This window comes from Eretmochelys imbricata, chromosome 8 (assembly GCF_965152235.1).
Source record: "Eretmochelys imbricata isolate rEreImb1 chromosome 8, rEreImb1.hap1, whole genome shotgun sequence".
In the NCBI taxonomy this organism is placed as follows: Eukaryota; Metazoa; Chordata; order Testudines; family Cheloniidae; genus Eretmochelys; species Eretmochelys imbricata.
In genome coordinates, this window is record NC_135579.1 from 51750847 (window position 1) to 51769126 (window position 18280).

At 42.3% G+C, this 18280-nt stretch overlaps 1 protein-coding gene across 6 annotated transcripts in view; it reads left to right on the forward strand.

Annotated features, from left to right (window-relative positions):
- The window catches only part of RALGPS2 (Ral GEF with PH domain and SH3 binding motif 2), a 273721-nt gene that overhangs the window by 113366 nt on the left and 142075 nt on the right, over positions 1–18280 (forward strand). For all 6 annotated transcript variants that reach the window (XM_077823533.1, XM_077823537.1, XM_077823536.1 and 3 more), the window contains one exon: positions 8857–8946. In XM_077823533.1, the coding sequence (XP_077679659.1) occupies positions 8857–8946 (90 nt within the window). The remainder of the gene's footprint in view (positions 1–8856; positions 8947–18280) is intronic.

Below are 18280 nucleotides of genomic sequence, written 5' to 3' on the forward strand. Positions count from 1 at the left end.
CCTTGCTGTTAACATTACATACATAGCACATGTGCTTTCGTTACAAGGTCGCATTTTGCCTCCCCCCACCGCGTGGCTACCCCCTCGGCCCTTCCCCCTCCCTGTGGCTAACAGCGGGGAACATTTCTGTTTAGCCACAGGCAAACAGCCCAGCAGGAATGGGCTCCTCTGAGTGTCCCCTGAAGAAAAGCACTCTATTTCAACCAGGTGACCATGAATTATATCTCACTCTCCTGAGGATAACACAGAGAGATAAAGAACGGATGTTGTTTGAATGCCAGCAAACATACACTGCAATGCTTTGTTCTACAATGATTCCTGAGTATGTGTTACTGGCCTGGAGTGGTAAAGTGTCCTACCATTAAGGACACAATAAGGCTGCCCTCCCCAGAAACCTTTTGCAAAGGCTTTAGGAGTACATCTAGGAGAACTGTGAATGCCAGGGCAAAGTAATCCTTTCACATGCTTGCTTTTAAACCATGTATAGTATTTTAAAAGGTACACTTACCAGAGATCCCTTCTCCGCCTGCTGGGTCCAGGAGGCAGCCTTGGGTGGGTTCGGGGGGTACTGGCTCCAGGTCCAGGGTGAGAAACAGTTCCTGGCTGTCGGGAAAACCGGTTTCTCTGCTTGCTTGCTGTGAGCTATCTACAACCTCATCATCATCATCTTCTTCGTCCCCAAAACCTGCTTCCGTATTGCCTCCATCTCCATTGAAGGAGTCAAACAACACGGCTGGGGTAGTGGTGGCTGAACCCCCTAAAATGGCATGCAGCTCATCATAGAAGCGGCATGTTTGGGGCTCTGACCCGGAGCGGCCGTTCGCCTCTCTGGTTTTCTGGTAGGCTTGCCTCAGCTCCTTCAGTTTCACGCGGCACTACTGTTATGGCCTCTGTCCTTCATGCCCTGGGAGATTTTGACAAAGGTTTTGGCATTTCGAAAACTGGAACGGAGTTCTGATAGCACGGATTCCTCTCCCCAAACAGCGATCAGATCCCGTACCTCCCGTTCGGTCCATGCTGGAGCTCTTTTGCAATTCTGGGACTCCATCATGGTCACCTGTGCTGATGAGCTCTGCATGGTCACCTGCAGCTTGCCACGCTGGCCAAACAGGAAATGAGATTTAAAAGTTCGCGGTTCTTTTCCTGTCTACCTGGCCAGTGCATCTGAGTTGAGAGTGCTGTCCAGAGCGGTCACAATGGAGCACTCTGGGATAGCTCCCGGAGGCCAATACCGTCGATTTGTGTCCACAGTACCCCAAATTCGAGCTGGCAACGTCGATTTAAGCGCTAATCCACTTGTCAGGGATGGAGTAAGGAAATCGATTTTAAGAGCCCTTTAAGTCGAAATAAAGGGCTTCATTGTGTGGACGGGTGCAGGTTTACATCCATTTAATGCTGCTAAATTCGACCTAAAGTCCTAGTGTAGACCAGGGCTAAGTAGCTTGTCTCATTGCATGAGGAAAAATATTGCTGCAATGAATCTTACGCTGCTTTTGTCAGCTACACAGACTCCCATCACCAAAGAAGACAAAATTGTCACATACAGAGTTTGAGGATTCGAATAACGAGCATGGAAATGATGATGAAGTGTCAAAGTATGTCACCCTGATGCTGACAAAGAATGAAAATGTGCAGCTGCTGGAGTGGTGGAGACAACAGAAGCACAATTTTCCTCTTTTCTTTAGTTGGGTTGCACAGTTTGTGCATTCCATCCCTGCATCCAGTGTCCAAGAGAGCCATCTCAGTCTCTGGTTACACAGTTAATGAGAATCATACTTCACTTTAGCCAGGAACTGTGGATGATTTAATGTTTTTACACAGTAATATTTCAAAGAAAATCAGCTGTTCCGAGAGAGACATCTAAGACAAAGTCCCGCAATTCAGGGCTGGTATAAGTCACAAGCTAAACAGCCGCCCAACTTTTTTATTTTATAGTTCAGTTTGTGATTTTGAGTATTATTGACTTGAGATGTTTATTTGTATTTTACATACAAAAATAATATATTTGTTCTGATGCCTGTTGTACAATAAGATGTTTAAAATAATAACATAGCAAGTGTGTGCATTTATGAAGCCATATAGCTTTCTTATACAGTATTGATGCATGCACATTGATGCTCCTCCTGAGAGGTACAGTGAGCAGGTGCATGAGCAGATGTGGATACATATGAAAGTGGGGTGCAGATCTTGGGTCAAATACTAGTTATTTATCGTGGACGCGGATCCAAATTTTTATATCCCCGCAGCTCTCTATCTGGAAGAAGACCTCAATTTCAAGCCTCCTTTTTTTAAAAGGTCTTCCTCACCACACCCCCCGGCATGGATATTCAGGGTAGGTAAACTTTAGCCAGGATGTCTTTTCCTGGGTTGTACAATTTTTCTAGGTGCTTTTAGCTAGTATTGTCTGGTTGGGGAGGCAGCCCCTCTTTGCCTGACTGGACCACAAATTGTGAGCACGGTTTTCTGTGTATGCTAATACATACATTCATAACCACACTCTTCATACATATCTCCTAATGACCATTAAGCTTAGTACATTACAAGCTTTCATAAAAAAGTCTTATTCGCCTTTTATAGTATAATAAAGTCATATATAATCTATTGATTCAGCTGCTTATTCTTTGGGGTTCAAACTCTCCCCTTGGGGTGTTTGGACCCTGATTGTCACAGGTGCAGAGAACCCAGCTGCTGCTGGTGTGCCAAAGCTGCCTGGGCTCATTTGCTGCTGGCCTGTTTACTGCAATAGAGCTAATCAAAGTCTCCTGTCACAGGGGAAGAAACAAGGCTGACACTCTGCAATCCTTTCAAAGATTTCTAGGTATATCTCCATGAAGGCTTCAAGATCTCTCAAGAGGATAAAAGGGATGCCCTTATTCAGATAAACAAAGTACGCTGCATGACCCCCTGCCTAGCCCAGTAAACCAAAGAATTGAAAAGTGGACACTGAGTCTACTTTCTGATGCTAATCTGATGTGGTCTGTGTAATAAGACTGCCATACTAATTTCTTTGAACTTATTCTGTTTTATTTTCTGACGTTATACTACTAAAGTAAGAATCAAAAGTCAATGCCTTTGTTCTGTAAATCCATGGATGAGATGGGCACCATTTTAAAATGGGGAATGATGGTAGAAGGGGATGTAGGTAGGAAGATGAGGTTTTGGGTAACGAAAGGCAAAAAAATTATTATAAATTGCATGTATGCTCTTAATGAGCTCCCTTCCCCCTCAGCAGCAAGTTTATCTGCACTCACCTGGGGGACTGGCTTGAATCTGGCAGAGTTTCAAACAGCTCCTGGGATGGTTTGAAACCGCTGCTGGGTTTCCCACCTCCAATTATCAGTAACCAGTTTACTTAAAAATTAGTGAAAACTGAGCTCCGTATGTAATGCTCCTCTGCCTGGCACAACCTTAGATAAACAGACTAGAACAAATCCTAACGTCCTCAGTCAGTTTTCATTCAGACAATTTCCCATTGACTTCAGTAAGGACTGAGTAAACACTGAGTAAAGAACCTAGGGTTTTTGTCCGAAGTAGGTATTAGACAGTTTTGAAGTATTTGGAATATACATGTCTAATTCTGAACCTTCATTTGATGCCAGACTGATGTCAAAGAGCTGTTTTGCTTCATGATAGTGCTTTTAGTTCTAACCAAATCTCTGTGACTTCAACAAGAATACAGTACTTTAGGGACTTGACTCTCTCCTGGTACTGTTCTGTATAAACAAATATGGAACTGTAAAACTGCACAGTGTGAGGTTAGATAGGATAAACAAGTTTTTTTTTTTTTATTGGAAGTAGACACAGGGATAGTGTCTGGTTATATATCCAGCCAGAGTCTGCAAGAAATAATTTATGTCTCAGAAGTCGAAGAAGCAGTACAAGTTTGGGGATGGGAAGAGTAATGTAGCATACAATGCTTCTATTTATAGTGTTTATTTTTTCGAACTCTGTAAACAGCAGTTGCATTACATCCTGCTAAACCTTGATCTTTTTTCAGCATTTTTAACAGTGTAACAAAGTAAAAGTTGCAAGATAAGGTACATCAGTGTTCGCTTGCTAATTCGTCATAAATAGAAAGTATTTTTATTTTTTGATATAAAAACTTTGTCAATTCTATTTTAATTTTAAAATATTTAAAGTGAAAGCTTGAAATGTTAATGCAGTTTTAGATATGTTGTATTTGGTAGCACCACACTTTAAAAAAGAGTGTTGCAGTAACACATTAGCTATAGACTTCATACCATATCACAGGGGTGGGCAAACTGCGGGCTGCATCCGGCCCACCAGTTATTTAATCCAGCCCTTGAGCTATCTCTGGGGAGCAAGGTCTGGGGCTTGCCCTGCTCCAGCACTCGAGCCAGGGAGCAGGGTCGAGGGCTGCTCCACATGGCTCCTGGAAGCAGCAGCATCTCCCTCCTCTGGCTCCAATGCATAGGGGCAGCCAGGGGGCTCTGCTCTGCAAGCTGCCCCTACCCCAAGCGCTGCCCCTTGCAGCTCCCATTGGCCAGGAACTGTGGCTTGAGGTAAGCGCTGCCCGTAGCCCGCACCCCTGAGCTACCCTCCCACACCACAACCCCTTACCCCAGCCCTGATCCCCCTCCCACCCTCTGAACCCCTAGGTTCCAGCCTCGAGCACCCTCCTACACCCCATACCCCTCATTGCCTGCATCCCCAGCCAGAGCCCTCATCCCCTCCTGCACCCCAACCCCAGTTTCGTGAGCATTCGTGGCCCACCATACAATTTCTATACCCAGATGTGGCCCTAGGGCCAAAAAGTTTGCCCATCCCTGCCATGTAGTTCATACTACAAAAAGAAAAGGAGTACTTGTGCACCTTAGAGACTAACAAATTTATTTAAGCATATTTCGTGAGCTACAGCTCACTTTATCGGATGCTGTAGCTCACGAAAGCTTATGCTCAAATAAATTTGTTAGTCTCTAAGGTGCACAAGTACTCCTTTTGTTTTTGCGAATACAGACTAACACGGCTGCTACTCTGAAACCAGTCATACTACAGTAGAATCTCAGAGTTATGAACACTTTGGGAATGGAGGTTGTTCATAACTCTGAAATGCTTGTAACTGAACAAAATGTTATGATTGTTCTTTCAAATGTTTACAGCTGAACATTGACTTAATACAGCTTTGAAACTTTACTATTCAGAGGAAAAATTTTGCTTTCCCTTTATTTTTTTAGTAGTTTACTTTTAACACAGTACTGTACTGTATTTGCTTTTTTTGTGTGTGTCTCTGCTGATGCCCGATTGTGCCCCTCCATTTCCAAACGAGGTGTGTGGTTGATCGGTCAGTTCGTAACTGGTGTTCATAACTCTGAGGTTCTACTGCAGTATATTAAAAATATCTCATTTGTGAATCTTCTAAGACTTTAACAAGGAAATTGTATAGTATAAATTACTTGTAAACATCAGCAATGATAAGGCATCAAACTGTGGACTCTAGAGTATAGCAAGGCCTTCCTACTTTAGGCCGTGATTTAGTTTAAATATTATGGTCAGATTTTCAGAAGTGCTGAGCATCCACAAATCCCATTGAAGTTAATGTAAGCTCCTAGTGCTCAGTACCTTTGAAAATCAGACCATATAGCTTTGTAGTAACGTAAACTTGTAATTAAGGTTGCAGTTCAACTTTGATTGTATCCATTTGTGGCCATTCATAACTATCATAGATTTTCTTTTTGCCTTGGAACTGAAACTTTCCACTCTAGGAATGAAATCCTGGCCCCATTTAAGAGCGTGGGAGTTTTGCTATTGATTTCAGTGGAGCTGAAACTTAACTCAAGCCAGGTCTCAGCTCAAAAGTAAATGTTTTTGGGAAGTTTACACACAACATATTCAGTTGTTTTTGAGATGGGTGATTTGGGGAAAAATACTTTCCCCATTTTAAAAATAGGCTTTCTACATACCTCAAACAGCAGAACTTTAAAGCTTACCTTCATACGTGGTTAGCTTTCAGTGAAGAAATCTGAGTCAAGGCTAGCTTTTGGGAGGGAGGAGGAAAGGGTTTAGGAACAACTTTCAAATGAGAAAATAGGAATTAGAAATCTGTGTATGCATGCAACGCACTTTTTTTTTTACTGCAAGTTTTAAATTATGTTATTGCCTAAAGTACTGTGGCGTTATATAATTTCATACTATAAAACTATGAATTTAATCACTATCAAAATGATATTTTCTCTCTAACTTCAGAATAGTGTAGTTTAAATTCTGTGGCATCACAGAAAAACACAATTTCATAACTTCATAAGCAGAATTTTTGTGTAGCTGTTGTAGGTCTTGCAGTTTATAGAGCTTTACAGAATAGAATTCTAAACTTCATATTGTAGGATAGCTATAATTTTTCAAAATGTAATTAAATTCAAATATCTACATTAATACAACTTAAGGTTCAAATATTAAAGTCAGGAAATTCAAAAGTCAAGGATCTTAAAGCAATATTAATATAGTCACATTTTGCATACAGAGAAATGTTTTGAGTTATTAAGGCTTTTAAAGTAACAGCCATGTTAGTCTGTATTCGCAAAAAGAAAAGGAGTACTTGTGGCACCTTAGAGACTAACCAATTTATTTGAGCATAAGCTTTTGTGAGCTACAGCTCACTTCATCGGATGCATACTGTGGAAAATACAGAAGATGTTTGTTTTTATACACACAAATTATGAAAAAATGGGTCTTTATCACTACAAAAGGTTTTCTCTCCCCCCACCCCACTCTCGTGCTGGTAATAGCTCATGTAAAGTGATCACTGTCCTTACAATGTGTATGATAATCAAGGTGGGCCATTTCCAGCACAAATCCAGGGTTTAAGAAGAACGTCTGAGGAATGGGGTGGGGGGTTAGGAAAACAAGGGGAAATAGGTTACCTTGCATAATAACTTAGCCACTCTGTCTCTATTCAAGCCTAAGTTGATTGTATCCAATTTGCAAATGAATTCCAATTCAACAGTCTCTCGCTGGAGTCTGGATTTGAAGTTTTTCTGTTGTAATATCGCAACTTTCATGTCTATAATCGCGTGACAAGGGAGATTGAAGTGTTCTCCAACTGGTTTATGAATGTTATAATTCTTGACATCTGATTTGTGTCCATTTATTCTTTTACGTAGAGACTGTCCAGTTTGACCAATGTACATGGCAGAGGGGCATTGCTGGCACGTGATGGCATATATCACATTGGTAGATGTGCAGGTGAATGAGCCTCTGATAGTGTGGCTGATGTGATTAGGCCCTGTGATGGTGTCCCCTGAATAGATATGTGGGCACAGCTGGCAACGGGCTTTGTTGCAAGGATAGGTTCCTGGGTTAGTGGTTCTGTTGTGTGGTATGTGGTTGCTGGTGAGTATTTGCTTCAGGTTGGGGGGCTGTCTGTAGGCAAGGACTGGCCTGTCTCCCAAGATTTGTGAGAGTGTTGGGTCATCCTTCAGGATAGGTTGTAGATCCTTAATAATGCGTTGGAGGGGTTTTAGTTGGGGGCTGAAGGTGACGGCTAGTGGCGTTCTGTTATTTTCTTTGTTAGGCCTGTCCTGTAGTAGGAGACTTCTGGGAACTCTTCTGGCTCTATCAGTCTGTTTCTTCACTTCCACAGGTGGGTATTGTAATTGTAAGAATGCTTGATAGAGCCCTTGTAGGTGTTTGTCTCTGTCTGAGGGGTTGGAGCAAATGCGGTTGTATCGCAGAGCTTGGCTGTAGACAATGGATCGTGTGGTGTGGTCAGGTTGAAAGCTGGAGGCATGTAGGTAGGAATAGCGGTCAGTAGGTTTCCGGTATAGGGTGGTGTTTATGTGACCATCGTTTATTAGCACTGTAATGTCCAGAAAGTGGATCTCTTGTGTGGACTGGTCCAGGCTGAGGTTGATGGTGGGATGGAAATTGTTGAAATCATGGTAGAATTCCTCAAGAGCTGCTTTTCCATGGGTCCAGATGATGAAGATGTCATCAGTATAGCGCAAGTAGAGTAGGGGCATTAGGGGACGAGAGCTGAGGAAGTGTTGTTCTAAGTCAGCCATAAAAATGTTGGCATACTGTGGGACCATGCGGTTACCCATAGCAGTGCCACTGTTTTGAAGGTATACAGTGCTAATAAACGATGGTCAATTAACTAAGGCTTGGATAGAGACTGGGAGTGGCTAAGTCATTATGCAAGGTAACCTATTTCCCCTTGTTTTCCTAACACCGCCCCCCTCCCCCTCTTCCTCAGACGTTCTTGTTAAACCCTGGATTTGTGCTGGAAATAGCCCACCTTGATTATCATACAGATTGTAAGGAGAGTGATCACTTTAGATAAGCTATTACCAACAGGAGAGTGGGGTTTTGGGGGGTGTGTGGGGGTGGAGAAAACCTGGATTTGTGCTGGAAATGGCCCACTTCGATTATCATACACATTGTAAGGAGAGTGATCACTTTACATGAGCTATTACCAGCAGGAGAGTGGGGTGGGGAGAGAGAAAACCTTTTGTAGTGATAAAGACCCATTTTTTCATGATTTGTGTGTATAAAAACAAACAAACTTCTGTATTTTCCACAGTATGCATCCGATGAAGTGAACTGTAGCTCATGGAAGCTTATACTCAAATAAATAGGTTAATCTCTAAGGTGCCACAAGTACTCCTTTTCTTAAGGCTTTTAAGTTAATTTATTTAATAAGTATTACGTGCAGTTTGGGTCAGTTAAGATTTTTATAGCAATGTTAACTTTTGCATTTCCTAACTTACAAAGTTGCTGCAAAGATGATATTTGGTTTGATGTAGTTTTTAATGTATTTAATTTTTTCATTTCATATATGAAAAATACTTGCTTTAACTGCCTTTTTATGTGTTTTAAAAGTAGGTGAATTTTCTTTTTCAGGTAAGCTTCTGGGTCGTTAGAGAGATTCTTCATGCACAAACTTTAAAAATAAGAGCTGAAGTTTTGAGCCACTATATTAAAACTGCTAAGGTAAGAATTTATTTGTTTTGGGACTTGCTATGTTGTAACTTTTATATGCGAGTTCACCCTTTCAAAAATGCATGTGGATAAATATTTGTTTAACACTCCATTTGGCTGCAGTGGTCTCTGTTAACATGTGGTACTGTTTGGCCTCATCAGTGTGACAAAATCAGAAGAAAGGGTGACAGACCAAAGCTCCAGAACTGGAGTTATATGCCTAAAGAAAAATTAACTTGGTTTAAGAAAATGCTCTCAGATGCTGTATTTCAAATAGTGTTTACTAATTTTATTTTTCTATCAGTATAATTTATTACCCGTTTCGTTGGATAATCTGGATTAAGCTCCTGTTGCTATTTGCAGGCTCTGAATATATTTCTTTGCTCTGGCTGCTGTTCTTTAAAATACATTGTTTATTTTTGCTGCTGGGAAGGAAAGGGCCTGAGACCTCTTTTCTTCTAGTAATAATGTTATGGCTAATATCAATCTGTCTGGTAAGAAATACTTTCTTTTGGGTGTAATATAATTTCAAAAATAATTTTTTGAGTAAAGGTGTAGTAGATCAAGCAGCCACTAGCCATGTTTCCCTTTTCTCATATTAATGTTGCTTGTTCCAGTACATTAACTAATCATCCATGTACAACTCCCGTTGTTATTTGTGTGAATACTCTTCCAATGTGCAAGAGTCTGGGGAGGCTTCTAGGAGAGTGCAACCTCTGCATGGGGTTGAGTTCTCTGCGAGGCTCTAGACAGCTCCCTACAAAGTACTATGAAGTGTTTTGAGGGCAAGATAGAAGATCTGCTATTACTCTTCCCTGTCCCCCTGCTTCATGGTTTTCTATAGCACCTATCGCTATAATATCTGGATGATGGAAGCTATCCCAATCATTAAGTTCCCTCATTTTTCCCCATGGATCTTAGACCCCATCTGAAAAAAATCAGAGGGGACAGGGTTTTAGAATTCTACTTGTTTAGAATTCGAACCCTGGGTATGTCTCTTAACAGTGTTACTCGGGTTGAAGTGATGTAGGTTATGTCAGTTAAAACTTGTCAGAGTTGTGTGCAAGTGGGTTTGGGCATGCCTTTTCTACTCAGGTCCTTATATAGTCTTCATCACTATTTAATGCCTTAAATTTTGCCCTGAAAAATAAAATTAGGAGAAAGAAAAGGAATAAAACCTCTAGGATCTATTTTAACTGAAATTTTATTAAAAAATAGTAACATTATAAAGATTATTTTGTTCTGTTCCCGACTGCACTGTTCAACAGAAGTATATGGCTAGAATCGCTCCCCTGTTTACATCTGGAGAAACTGGCATAGAACTAGGCAAAGGTCCCCAAAGGTCAACCAGGACTTGGGGAGGTTATGGCAGGAGATCAGTATAGTACAGAAGTTTGGAATGGCTGATTGAGAAAAGGACCTGGTCAGTGGATGTTAGTTGTGCACAGATTCAGCACCAACTTGAAGCTGATTTGGCTGCAGCACTCCTATATATTTCCCATCGGGTAATTAAAGCTTCTCTTTTCTGACCGAAATCCCTAAGGGAGGGCAATGGTGGAAACTCCACCTGACCTTCCTGTAAATGAATTTGCTTGGGTGGGTGGTAAAAGGGACCTCATTAGCTAGGAGGGATTCAATTTATACCCTGTTCTGTCTTCAGAGAATCTTGCCCATGTTGTGGAAGTAAGGCTTTTCTGTTAGCACTTGTAAATACCATAATTGAACTGCCACTTATTTTCAGTTCATTGTTGTACTACAGCCACTGACATGAAGCCTGAAATACTGTATGCAATATTCTGCCAAGATCTCCCTCTCTGAAATGTCTGTTGCATCTTCTATTATCAGGCATGTAATGTGCCTTTGTCAGCTTTGTGGAAAATATTTACTTTATCTGCCTGCCAATAGTTCATAACTCCAGCATTTTTTATTAACACGCAATTCCCTGTTGTTGGTTGTGAAGTGACTCAAATTATATTCTAATCCCTGGAAAACTCTGCAGATTTCTCCACTCAAATCAGGAAGAACCTTGTGTTGTTACTTCCTCATTGCAAGGAAATATAACTAAGTTCTAACCATCACACTTATTCACCTCATATAATATAGTTTGATTACTGATATGTTAAAGGAAACATCAAAACACAGATTCTGCTAATATGTTTTCTATCTTGTACTTTCATAACACAGGAATTCTAATTAGTGTCTGACTTCATCCCTGGAACTAGAATGTGCTTTCTGAACTTGTGAACACAAGATGCTTCTGTATTTCCTAACTTTTCTTCTGTTTAGACCCAAATTCATTTCTGTTCTTTGTACATTTGGTATTATCTTTAATTGTAAATTGTTTTCATCACAAATTTAATGAAACTGAGGTTATGGAGAATATAGGATAACACTAATCCCACATTATCTAAACTGTTCTATTTTTCAAAAGTTGTCCATTGTGCACTTGCAGAGTTTGAGACACATGGAAGCTTCTTTCAGAGATGTTGAGAAAATTTACGTACATAGTCAATAATAGTTTGTTTCTGTCTGCACAGATTACTCTTCCCTTTTAAAATGCAAGCTTGAAGCCCTTAACTGGCTGTTCAAGGCAGTTCATGAGCTTGAGGAGTCAAATGTTTTCAAGTGAGGCTATATCAGATACATACACCAGAAACAAGACTTTCAAGGTTTAGTTTTGCATCTTATCAGTTTAAACTGAGGTCCTCTGAAAATCCTCCTTACTTCAGGCACGCAGAAAAGCCAACACTAGAGAGAGAAAAATGCTCCACCTGTAGCTGCTGAGTCTGTGGCCCTATCGGCATCAAATCAGCAATTTTGATGGGATGCCTGGGAGCCTTATTTCCTGTAGAAAAGAACCTCCACCCTGGTTCCTATTTGAGGATTGTTTCTCTTAATGTTCTGTGACATGAAGTGGAAACTACATTAGACCAGTGAGTACTAATTATAATCCAGAAACGATTTTCCAACATGGTTATTCATTATTTACATTACCGTAGCAGTACTCATGCACCAGGACCCTATTGTGCTAGGGACTACACAAACAGAATGAAAAGACAGTCCCTGCCCCTAAAGTGTTTATAATCTACGTCTAAGACAGTAACAACAGGTGGATGCATATGGATGGAGGAGTGGAAGGAAACAGTGAGACCGTATTGGTCAGCATGAAGGGCAGTGGCCTCAGCATGCCAGTGATATAACCATTGTCAAGCTTTTTTGTTGGCATCATAACAAAGGAGAGTTGTTTTTAAGAGGATTCGAAGGAGGAAAACAAGGTAGCTTTGCAGATGATTTATGGAGAGCTCCTCCCAAGCATGAGGGGTAGCATGGGAGAAAGCACAATGATGCTAATTTGAAAATCTAACAAGTGGGTGACGGACACTGACATAGTTGCCTGGTCAGAGGGAGGAGCTGATGCTTCAACAGTGAATGGGAGATGGTATGTAGGGTGGAGAGGGCCTTAGAAGTGAGAACTAGCAGTTCATATTTAATGCAATAGAGAAGGCGGAGCTTGTGGAGGGATGCAAAGAGAGAGTTACCATGATCAAAGCAGTGGGCTAGGAGAATGATCTTTGCAGCAAGATTCTGAGTGGATATGAGGGAGGCAAAATTACATTTATCAAGGCCAGAGAAAAAGATATTGTAGTAATCAAGATGAGAACCAGGACAAGAGATTTTGCTGTGTGGATTGACTAGGATAGATTTAGGGCATGTCTACACTGTGAAATTAGGTCGATTTAATAGAAACTGATCTTTAGTAAGCGATTTTATACAGTCGATCATGCGTGTCCCCACTAAGCGCATTAGGTCGGTGGAGTGCATCCTCAATACCGTGGCTAGCATTGACTCATGGAGTGGTGCATTGTGGGTAGCAGGGTGGAAGGTTTGAGGCAAATCACCTGGTGGCCAACTTTGAACACCAGACACCAGGACAATTAGAAGAGCACACCGAGGTGTGCAGCGCATCAGAGAGGCTTTGAAAAACAGTTTCATGACTGACCAGGCTACTGTGTGACAGTTGTGTGTGTTTGTCCTTCATGCAAAGCCGCTCCCTTTGGTGAATGTACTTCCCTGTAAGCCACTCCCCTTCGACCACAGCTGGCACAGGAAATAAAGTCCCTATTGTTCTGAATCCATTTATTCTTTATTTATTAAAAAAAACTTGAGATCACTGACAATGCCAACTAGTAAAAGGTAGCTCAGGTGGGGTGCGGGAGGAGGGAAGGACAAGGCCACATTGCTTATTATAGCCACACTACAAATCAAAGCTGTTTGAATGGCAGCCTTCTGTTGCTTGGGCCATCCGCTGGAATTGAGTGGCTGGGTGCCTGGAGCAGTGCTTCCCATTCCGCCCCCTCCTCCCCAACATTCTTGGGCATCTGGGTGAGGAGGATACGGAACTTGGCGAGGAGGGCAGGCGGTTTACACAATTGATGCAGCGGGGGTCTGTACTCTAGTTGCCTTTCCTGCAGCTCCACCAGGCATCTCATCATGTCCGTTTGCTTCCCCCATTAGCTTCAGGATCTCCTCCTGCGTGTTCCAATCACGCTCACTGTATGCTTTCCTGGCCTCTGCCACCACGCATTCAGCTGTGCCCTATCAGTGCGGGAGGACTGCATGAGCTCTGAAAACATGTCATCATGAGTGCGGTTTTTTTCGCCTTCTAATCTGCGATAACCTCAGGGACTGGGATCATAGAAACATTTCCAGCTGCAGGGGGGGGGGGAAGGGAGAGTAGAATTTAAGAAGATACATTTCTGAGAACAAAAGGGAGACTCTCTCACAGTGAATCAAGCAATTCACATCAAACAGCACATGGGAAGGGGAAAAATTTCATAGGCAGGAGTTGTAGACCAAGCTGGATGAGCAAGCATCTGAGAGAGGTGATTAAGAAAAAGCAGAAGGCCTACAAGGAGTGGAAGATGGGAGGGATTAGCAAGGAAAGCTACTTTATTGAGGTCAGAATATGTAGGGTTAAAGTGAGAAAGGCCAAAAGCCATGTAGAGTTGGACCTTGCAAAGGGAATTAAAACCAATAGTAAAAGGTTCTATAGCCTTATAAATAAGAAGAAAACAAAGAAAGAATTGGGACCGCTAAACACTGAGGATGGAGTGGAGGTTAAGGGTAATCTAGGCATGGCCCAATATCTAAACAAATACTTTGCCTTAGTCTTTAATGAGGCTGATAAGGATCTAAGGGATAATGGTAGGACAACAAATGGGAATGAGGATATGAAGGTAGATATTACCACATTCGAGGTAGAAGCCAAACCTGAACAGCTTAATGGGACTAAATAGGGGGCCCAGATAATCTTCATCCAAGAATATTAAAGGAACTGGCACATGAAATTGCAAGCTCATTAGCAAAAAATTTTTAATGAATCTGTAAATCCAGGGGTTGTACTGTATGACTGGAGAATTGCTAAGGTCGTTCCTATTTTTAAGAAAGGGAAAAAAAGTGATCTGGGTAACTACAAGCCTGTCAGTTTGACATCAGTAGTATGCAAGGTCTTGGAAAAAAATTTAAAGGAGAAAGTAGTTAAGGACATTGAGGTCAATAGTAATTGGGACAAAATACAACATGGTTTTACAAAAGGTAGATAGTGTCAAAGCAACCTGATCTCCTCCTTTGAGAAGGTAAGATTTTTTAGAAAAAGGAAATGCAGTGGATCTAATTTACCTCTATTTCAGTAAGGCATTTGATATGGTTCCACATGGGGAATTACTAGCTAAATTGGAAAAGATAAGGATCAATATGAAAATTGAAAGGTGGATAAAGAACTGGTTAAAGGGGAGACTACAGTGGGTCACACTGAAAGGTGAACTGTCAGGCTGGAACAAGGTTACTAGTGAAGTTCCTCAGGGATCGATTTTGGGACCAATCTTATTATTACTGACCTTGACACAAAAAGCGGTAATGTGCTAATAAAGTTCGCAGATGACACAAAGCTGGGAGGTATTGCCAATACAGAGAGGGATTGGATATCATACAGGAAGATCTGGATGACCTTGTAAACTGGAGTAATAGTAATAGGATGAAATTTAATAGTGAAAAGTGCAAGGTCATGCATTTAGGGATTAATAACAAAAATTCTTGTTATAAACTGGGGACACATCACTTGGAAGTAACAGAGGAAGAGAAGGACCTCGGAATGTTGGTTGATCACAAAATGACTATGAGCTGCCAATGTGAAATGGCTGTGAAAAAAGCTAATGCCATCTTGAGATGCATCAGGCGAGGTATTTCCAGTAGAGATAAGGAGGTGTTAGTACCATTATACAAGGCACTGGTGAGACCTCATCTGGAATATTGTGTGCAGTTCTGGTCTCCCACGTTTAAGAAAGGTGAATTCAAACTGGAACAGGTACAGAGAAAAGCTACTAGAGTGATCCAAGGAATGGAAAACCTGTCTTATGAAAGGAGTCTCAAAGAGCTTGGCTTGTTTAGCTTAACCAAAAGAAGGCTGAGAGGAGATATAAATATATCAGAGGGATAAATACCACGGAGGGAGAAGAACTATTTAAGCTCAGTACCAATGTGTACATGAGAACATATAAACTGGCCATCAGGAAATTTAGACTTGAAATTAGACAAAGGTTTCTAACCATCAGAGGAGTGAAGTTCTGGAACAGCCTTCCAAGGGAAGCAGTGGGGGCAAAAGACATATCTGGCTTCAAGACTAAGCTTGATAAGTTTATAGAAGGGATAGCCTAATTTTGGCAATTAATTGATCTTCAACTATTAGCGGTAGATATGCCCAGTGGCCTGTGATGGGATGCTAGATGGGGTGGGATCTGAGTTACTACAGAGAATTCTTTCCTGGGTGTCTGGCTGGTGAGTCTTGCCCACATGCTCAGGGTCTAGCTGATCGCCATATTTGGGTTCGGGAAGAAATTTTCCTCCAGGGCAGATTGGCAGAGGCCCTGGGGTTTTTTCACCTTCCTCTGCAGCGTGGGGCACAGGTCACTAGTTGGAGGATTCTCTGCACCTCAAAGTCTTTAAACCATGATTTGAGGACTTCAATAGCTCAGACGAGGTTAGGCGTTTGTTACAGGAGTGGGTGGGTGAGATTCTGTAGCCTGCATTGTGCAGGAGGTCAGACTTAGACAATCACAGTGGTCTCTTCTGACCTAATATCTATGATTCTATGTGTTTTAGGTACAAGGTAGTATTTTTGCCTTTTATATTGAGCACCTGCCAGTATGGTGACGCATCACACGCGGCTGGGCAACATAATTCAGTTTCCAGGCAGCCATGATAAGCCAAAGGGTACGCAGGGTTGGCTTCTTCTGCACTCATAACATGGGAATGGTTTCAAACTGCAGCACCCCCCTTTCCCATAGCAACCAAGGCCTGTTGGGTTTGCCGTTTAAAAAGAGGGGCTGCGGTTGCCATTTAAAAGGAGGGGCTGCAGTTTTGGGGTGGATGTGCAGCACACACACCTCTTCTGCCCTCCCCCCTCCCGCGTGGCTATTCTCCGGGATGATCCCTTTTAGCCAAGTGCAAACAGCCCCGCATGACTGGGGTCTAATGTGCTGGGGATCACCAAATAGGGGATTACTGTTGCCTTACAAAAATTCCCCTATTTCAACCAAGTGACCACGAATGATATCACTCTCCTAAGGCTGACACAGAAAGATAAAGACCAAATGTTGCATGAATGCGACCGAATCCCAGGACATTTGCTGCCATGCTTTGTGCTGCAATGATTCCAGACTACTTGCTACTGGCTTGGCGTGGTAAAGTGTCCTACCATGGAGGACGAAATAAGGCAGCCCTTCCCAGAAACCTTCTGCAAAGGCTTTCAGAGTACCTCCAGGAGAGCTTCATGGAGATGTCCCTGGAGGATTCCCGCTCCATCCCCAGACACGTTAACAGATTTTTCCAGTAGCTGTACTGGCCGCGAATGCATCCCAATTGTTCAGGGCAAATCAAACATTAAACACAATTGCTTTTAACCACTGCAGTGTAGTTACAAATGTGCCCTCACCAGAGGTGCCTTCAGGGTCCTGGAACAATACACCCTGGGAGGGTGTTGGGTCCAGGGTGAGGAAAAGGTCCTAGCTGCCGGGGAGAACAGATTTTTCCGGTTGCCTGCTGCACATACTCCTCCTCCTCCTCTTCCTCATTCATAAAATCTTCCTCCATGTTGCATGAAGCTGCCACCTTGCAGGTGTCCATGGACAGTGGTGGGGTAGTGGTGGGGCCCCCTCCCTAGAATGGTATACAGCTGATCATAGAAGCGGCTTGTTTGGGGCTCTGACCCGGAGCGACCATTTGCCTCCTTTGCCTTTTGGTAGGCTTGCCTGAGCTCCTTAATTTTCATGCGGCGCTGCTGTGTGTCCCTGGTGTAGCCTCTGTCCACCATGCCCTGTGTGATTTTGGCATATTTATATCCACATTTCTTCTGCTGGATCAGAGTTCTGCCTGTACAGATTCTTCTCCCCGTACAGCAATCAGATCCAGTGTCTCCCGTTTGCTCCATGCTGGAGCTCGTTTGCAATTCTGGGACTGCATGGTCACCTGTTCTGCTGAGCAGCCCATGCTGACCAAACAGGAAATGAAATTCAGAAGTTCCCAGTGCATTTTCCTGTGTACTTGGCTAGTGCATCGGAGTTGAAAGTGCTGTCCAGAACGGTCACATTGGAGCACTCTGGGATAGCTCCCGGAGGCCAATACCATCGAATTGCACAGCATTGCATCTACAGTACCCCAAATTTGACCCAGGAAGGTCGATTTTAGTGGTACTCCCCTCATCGGGGAGGAGTATACATTTTTGGGGAAGTCCTATGGCCTATAGCATACAGGAGGTCAGACTAGATGGTCACAATAGTTTCTTCTGGCCTTGGAATCTATGAACCTATCCTCTCCTGCTAGGAAGTGCAATTTAGGTGAAGATACTGGCAAATTAACTATTTAGATGAAACTCAGACCACTTTTAGGGGAATGTTAGGGTGCGGACACATTGCCAGTTTGTCCTTATGAACCGTCACATAATGTGGTTTCAGAGTATCAGCCGTGTTAGTCTGTATTCGCAAAAAGAAAAGGAGTACTAGTGGCACCTTAGAGACTAACCAATTTATTTGAGCATAAGCTTTCGTGAGTAGTGAGTACAGCAGTAGATCACGAAAGCTTATGCTCAAATAAATTGGTTAGTCTCTAAGGTGCCACTAGTACTCCTTTTCTTTTTGCTCAAATAAATTGGTTAGTCTCTAAGGTGCACTAGTACTCCTTTTCTTTTTGCCATCTTAGCTCACTATCTTTTGTTCCTTAAGTGTTTGCCATCAGAAACACTGTCTCCAGGAAAAATGGTTTGGAGAATATTCTGGAAGACTTTCGTGTGGTG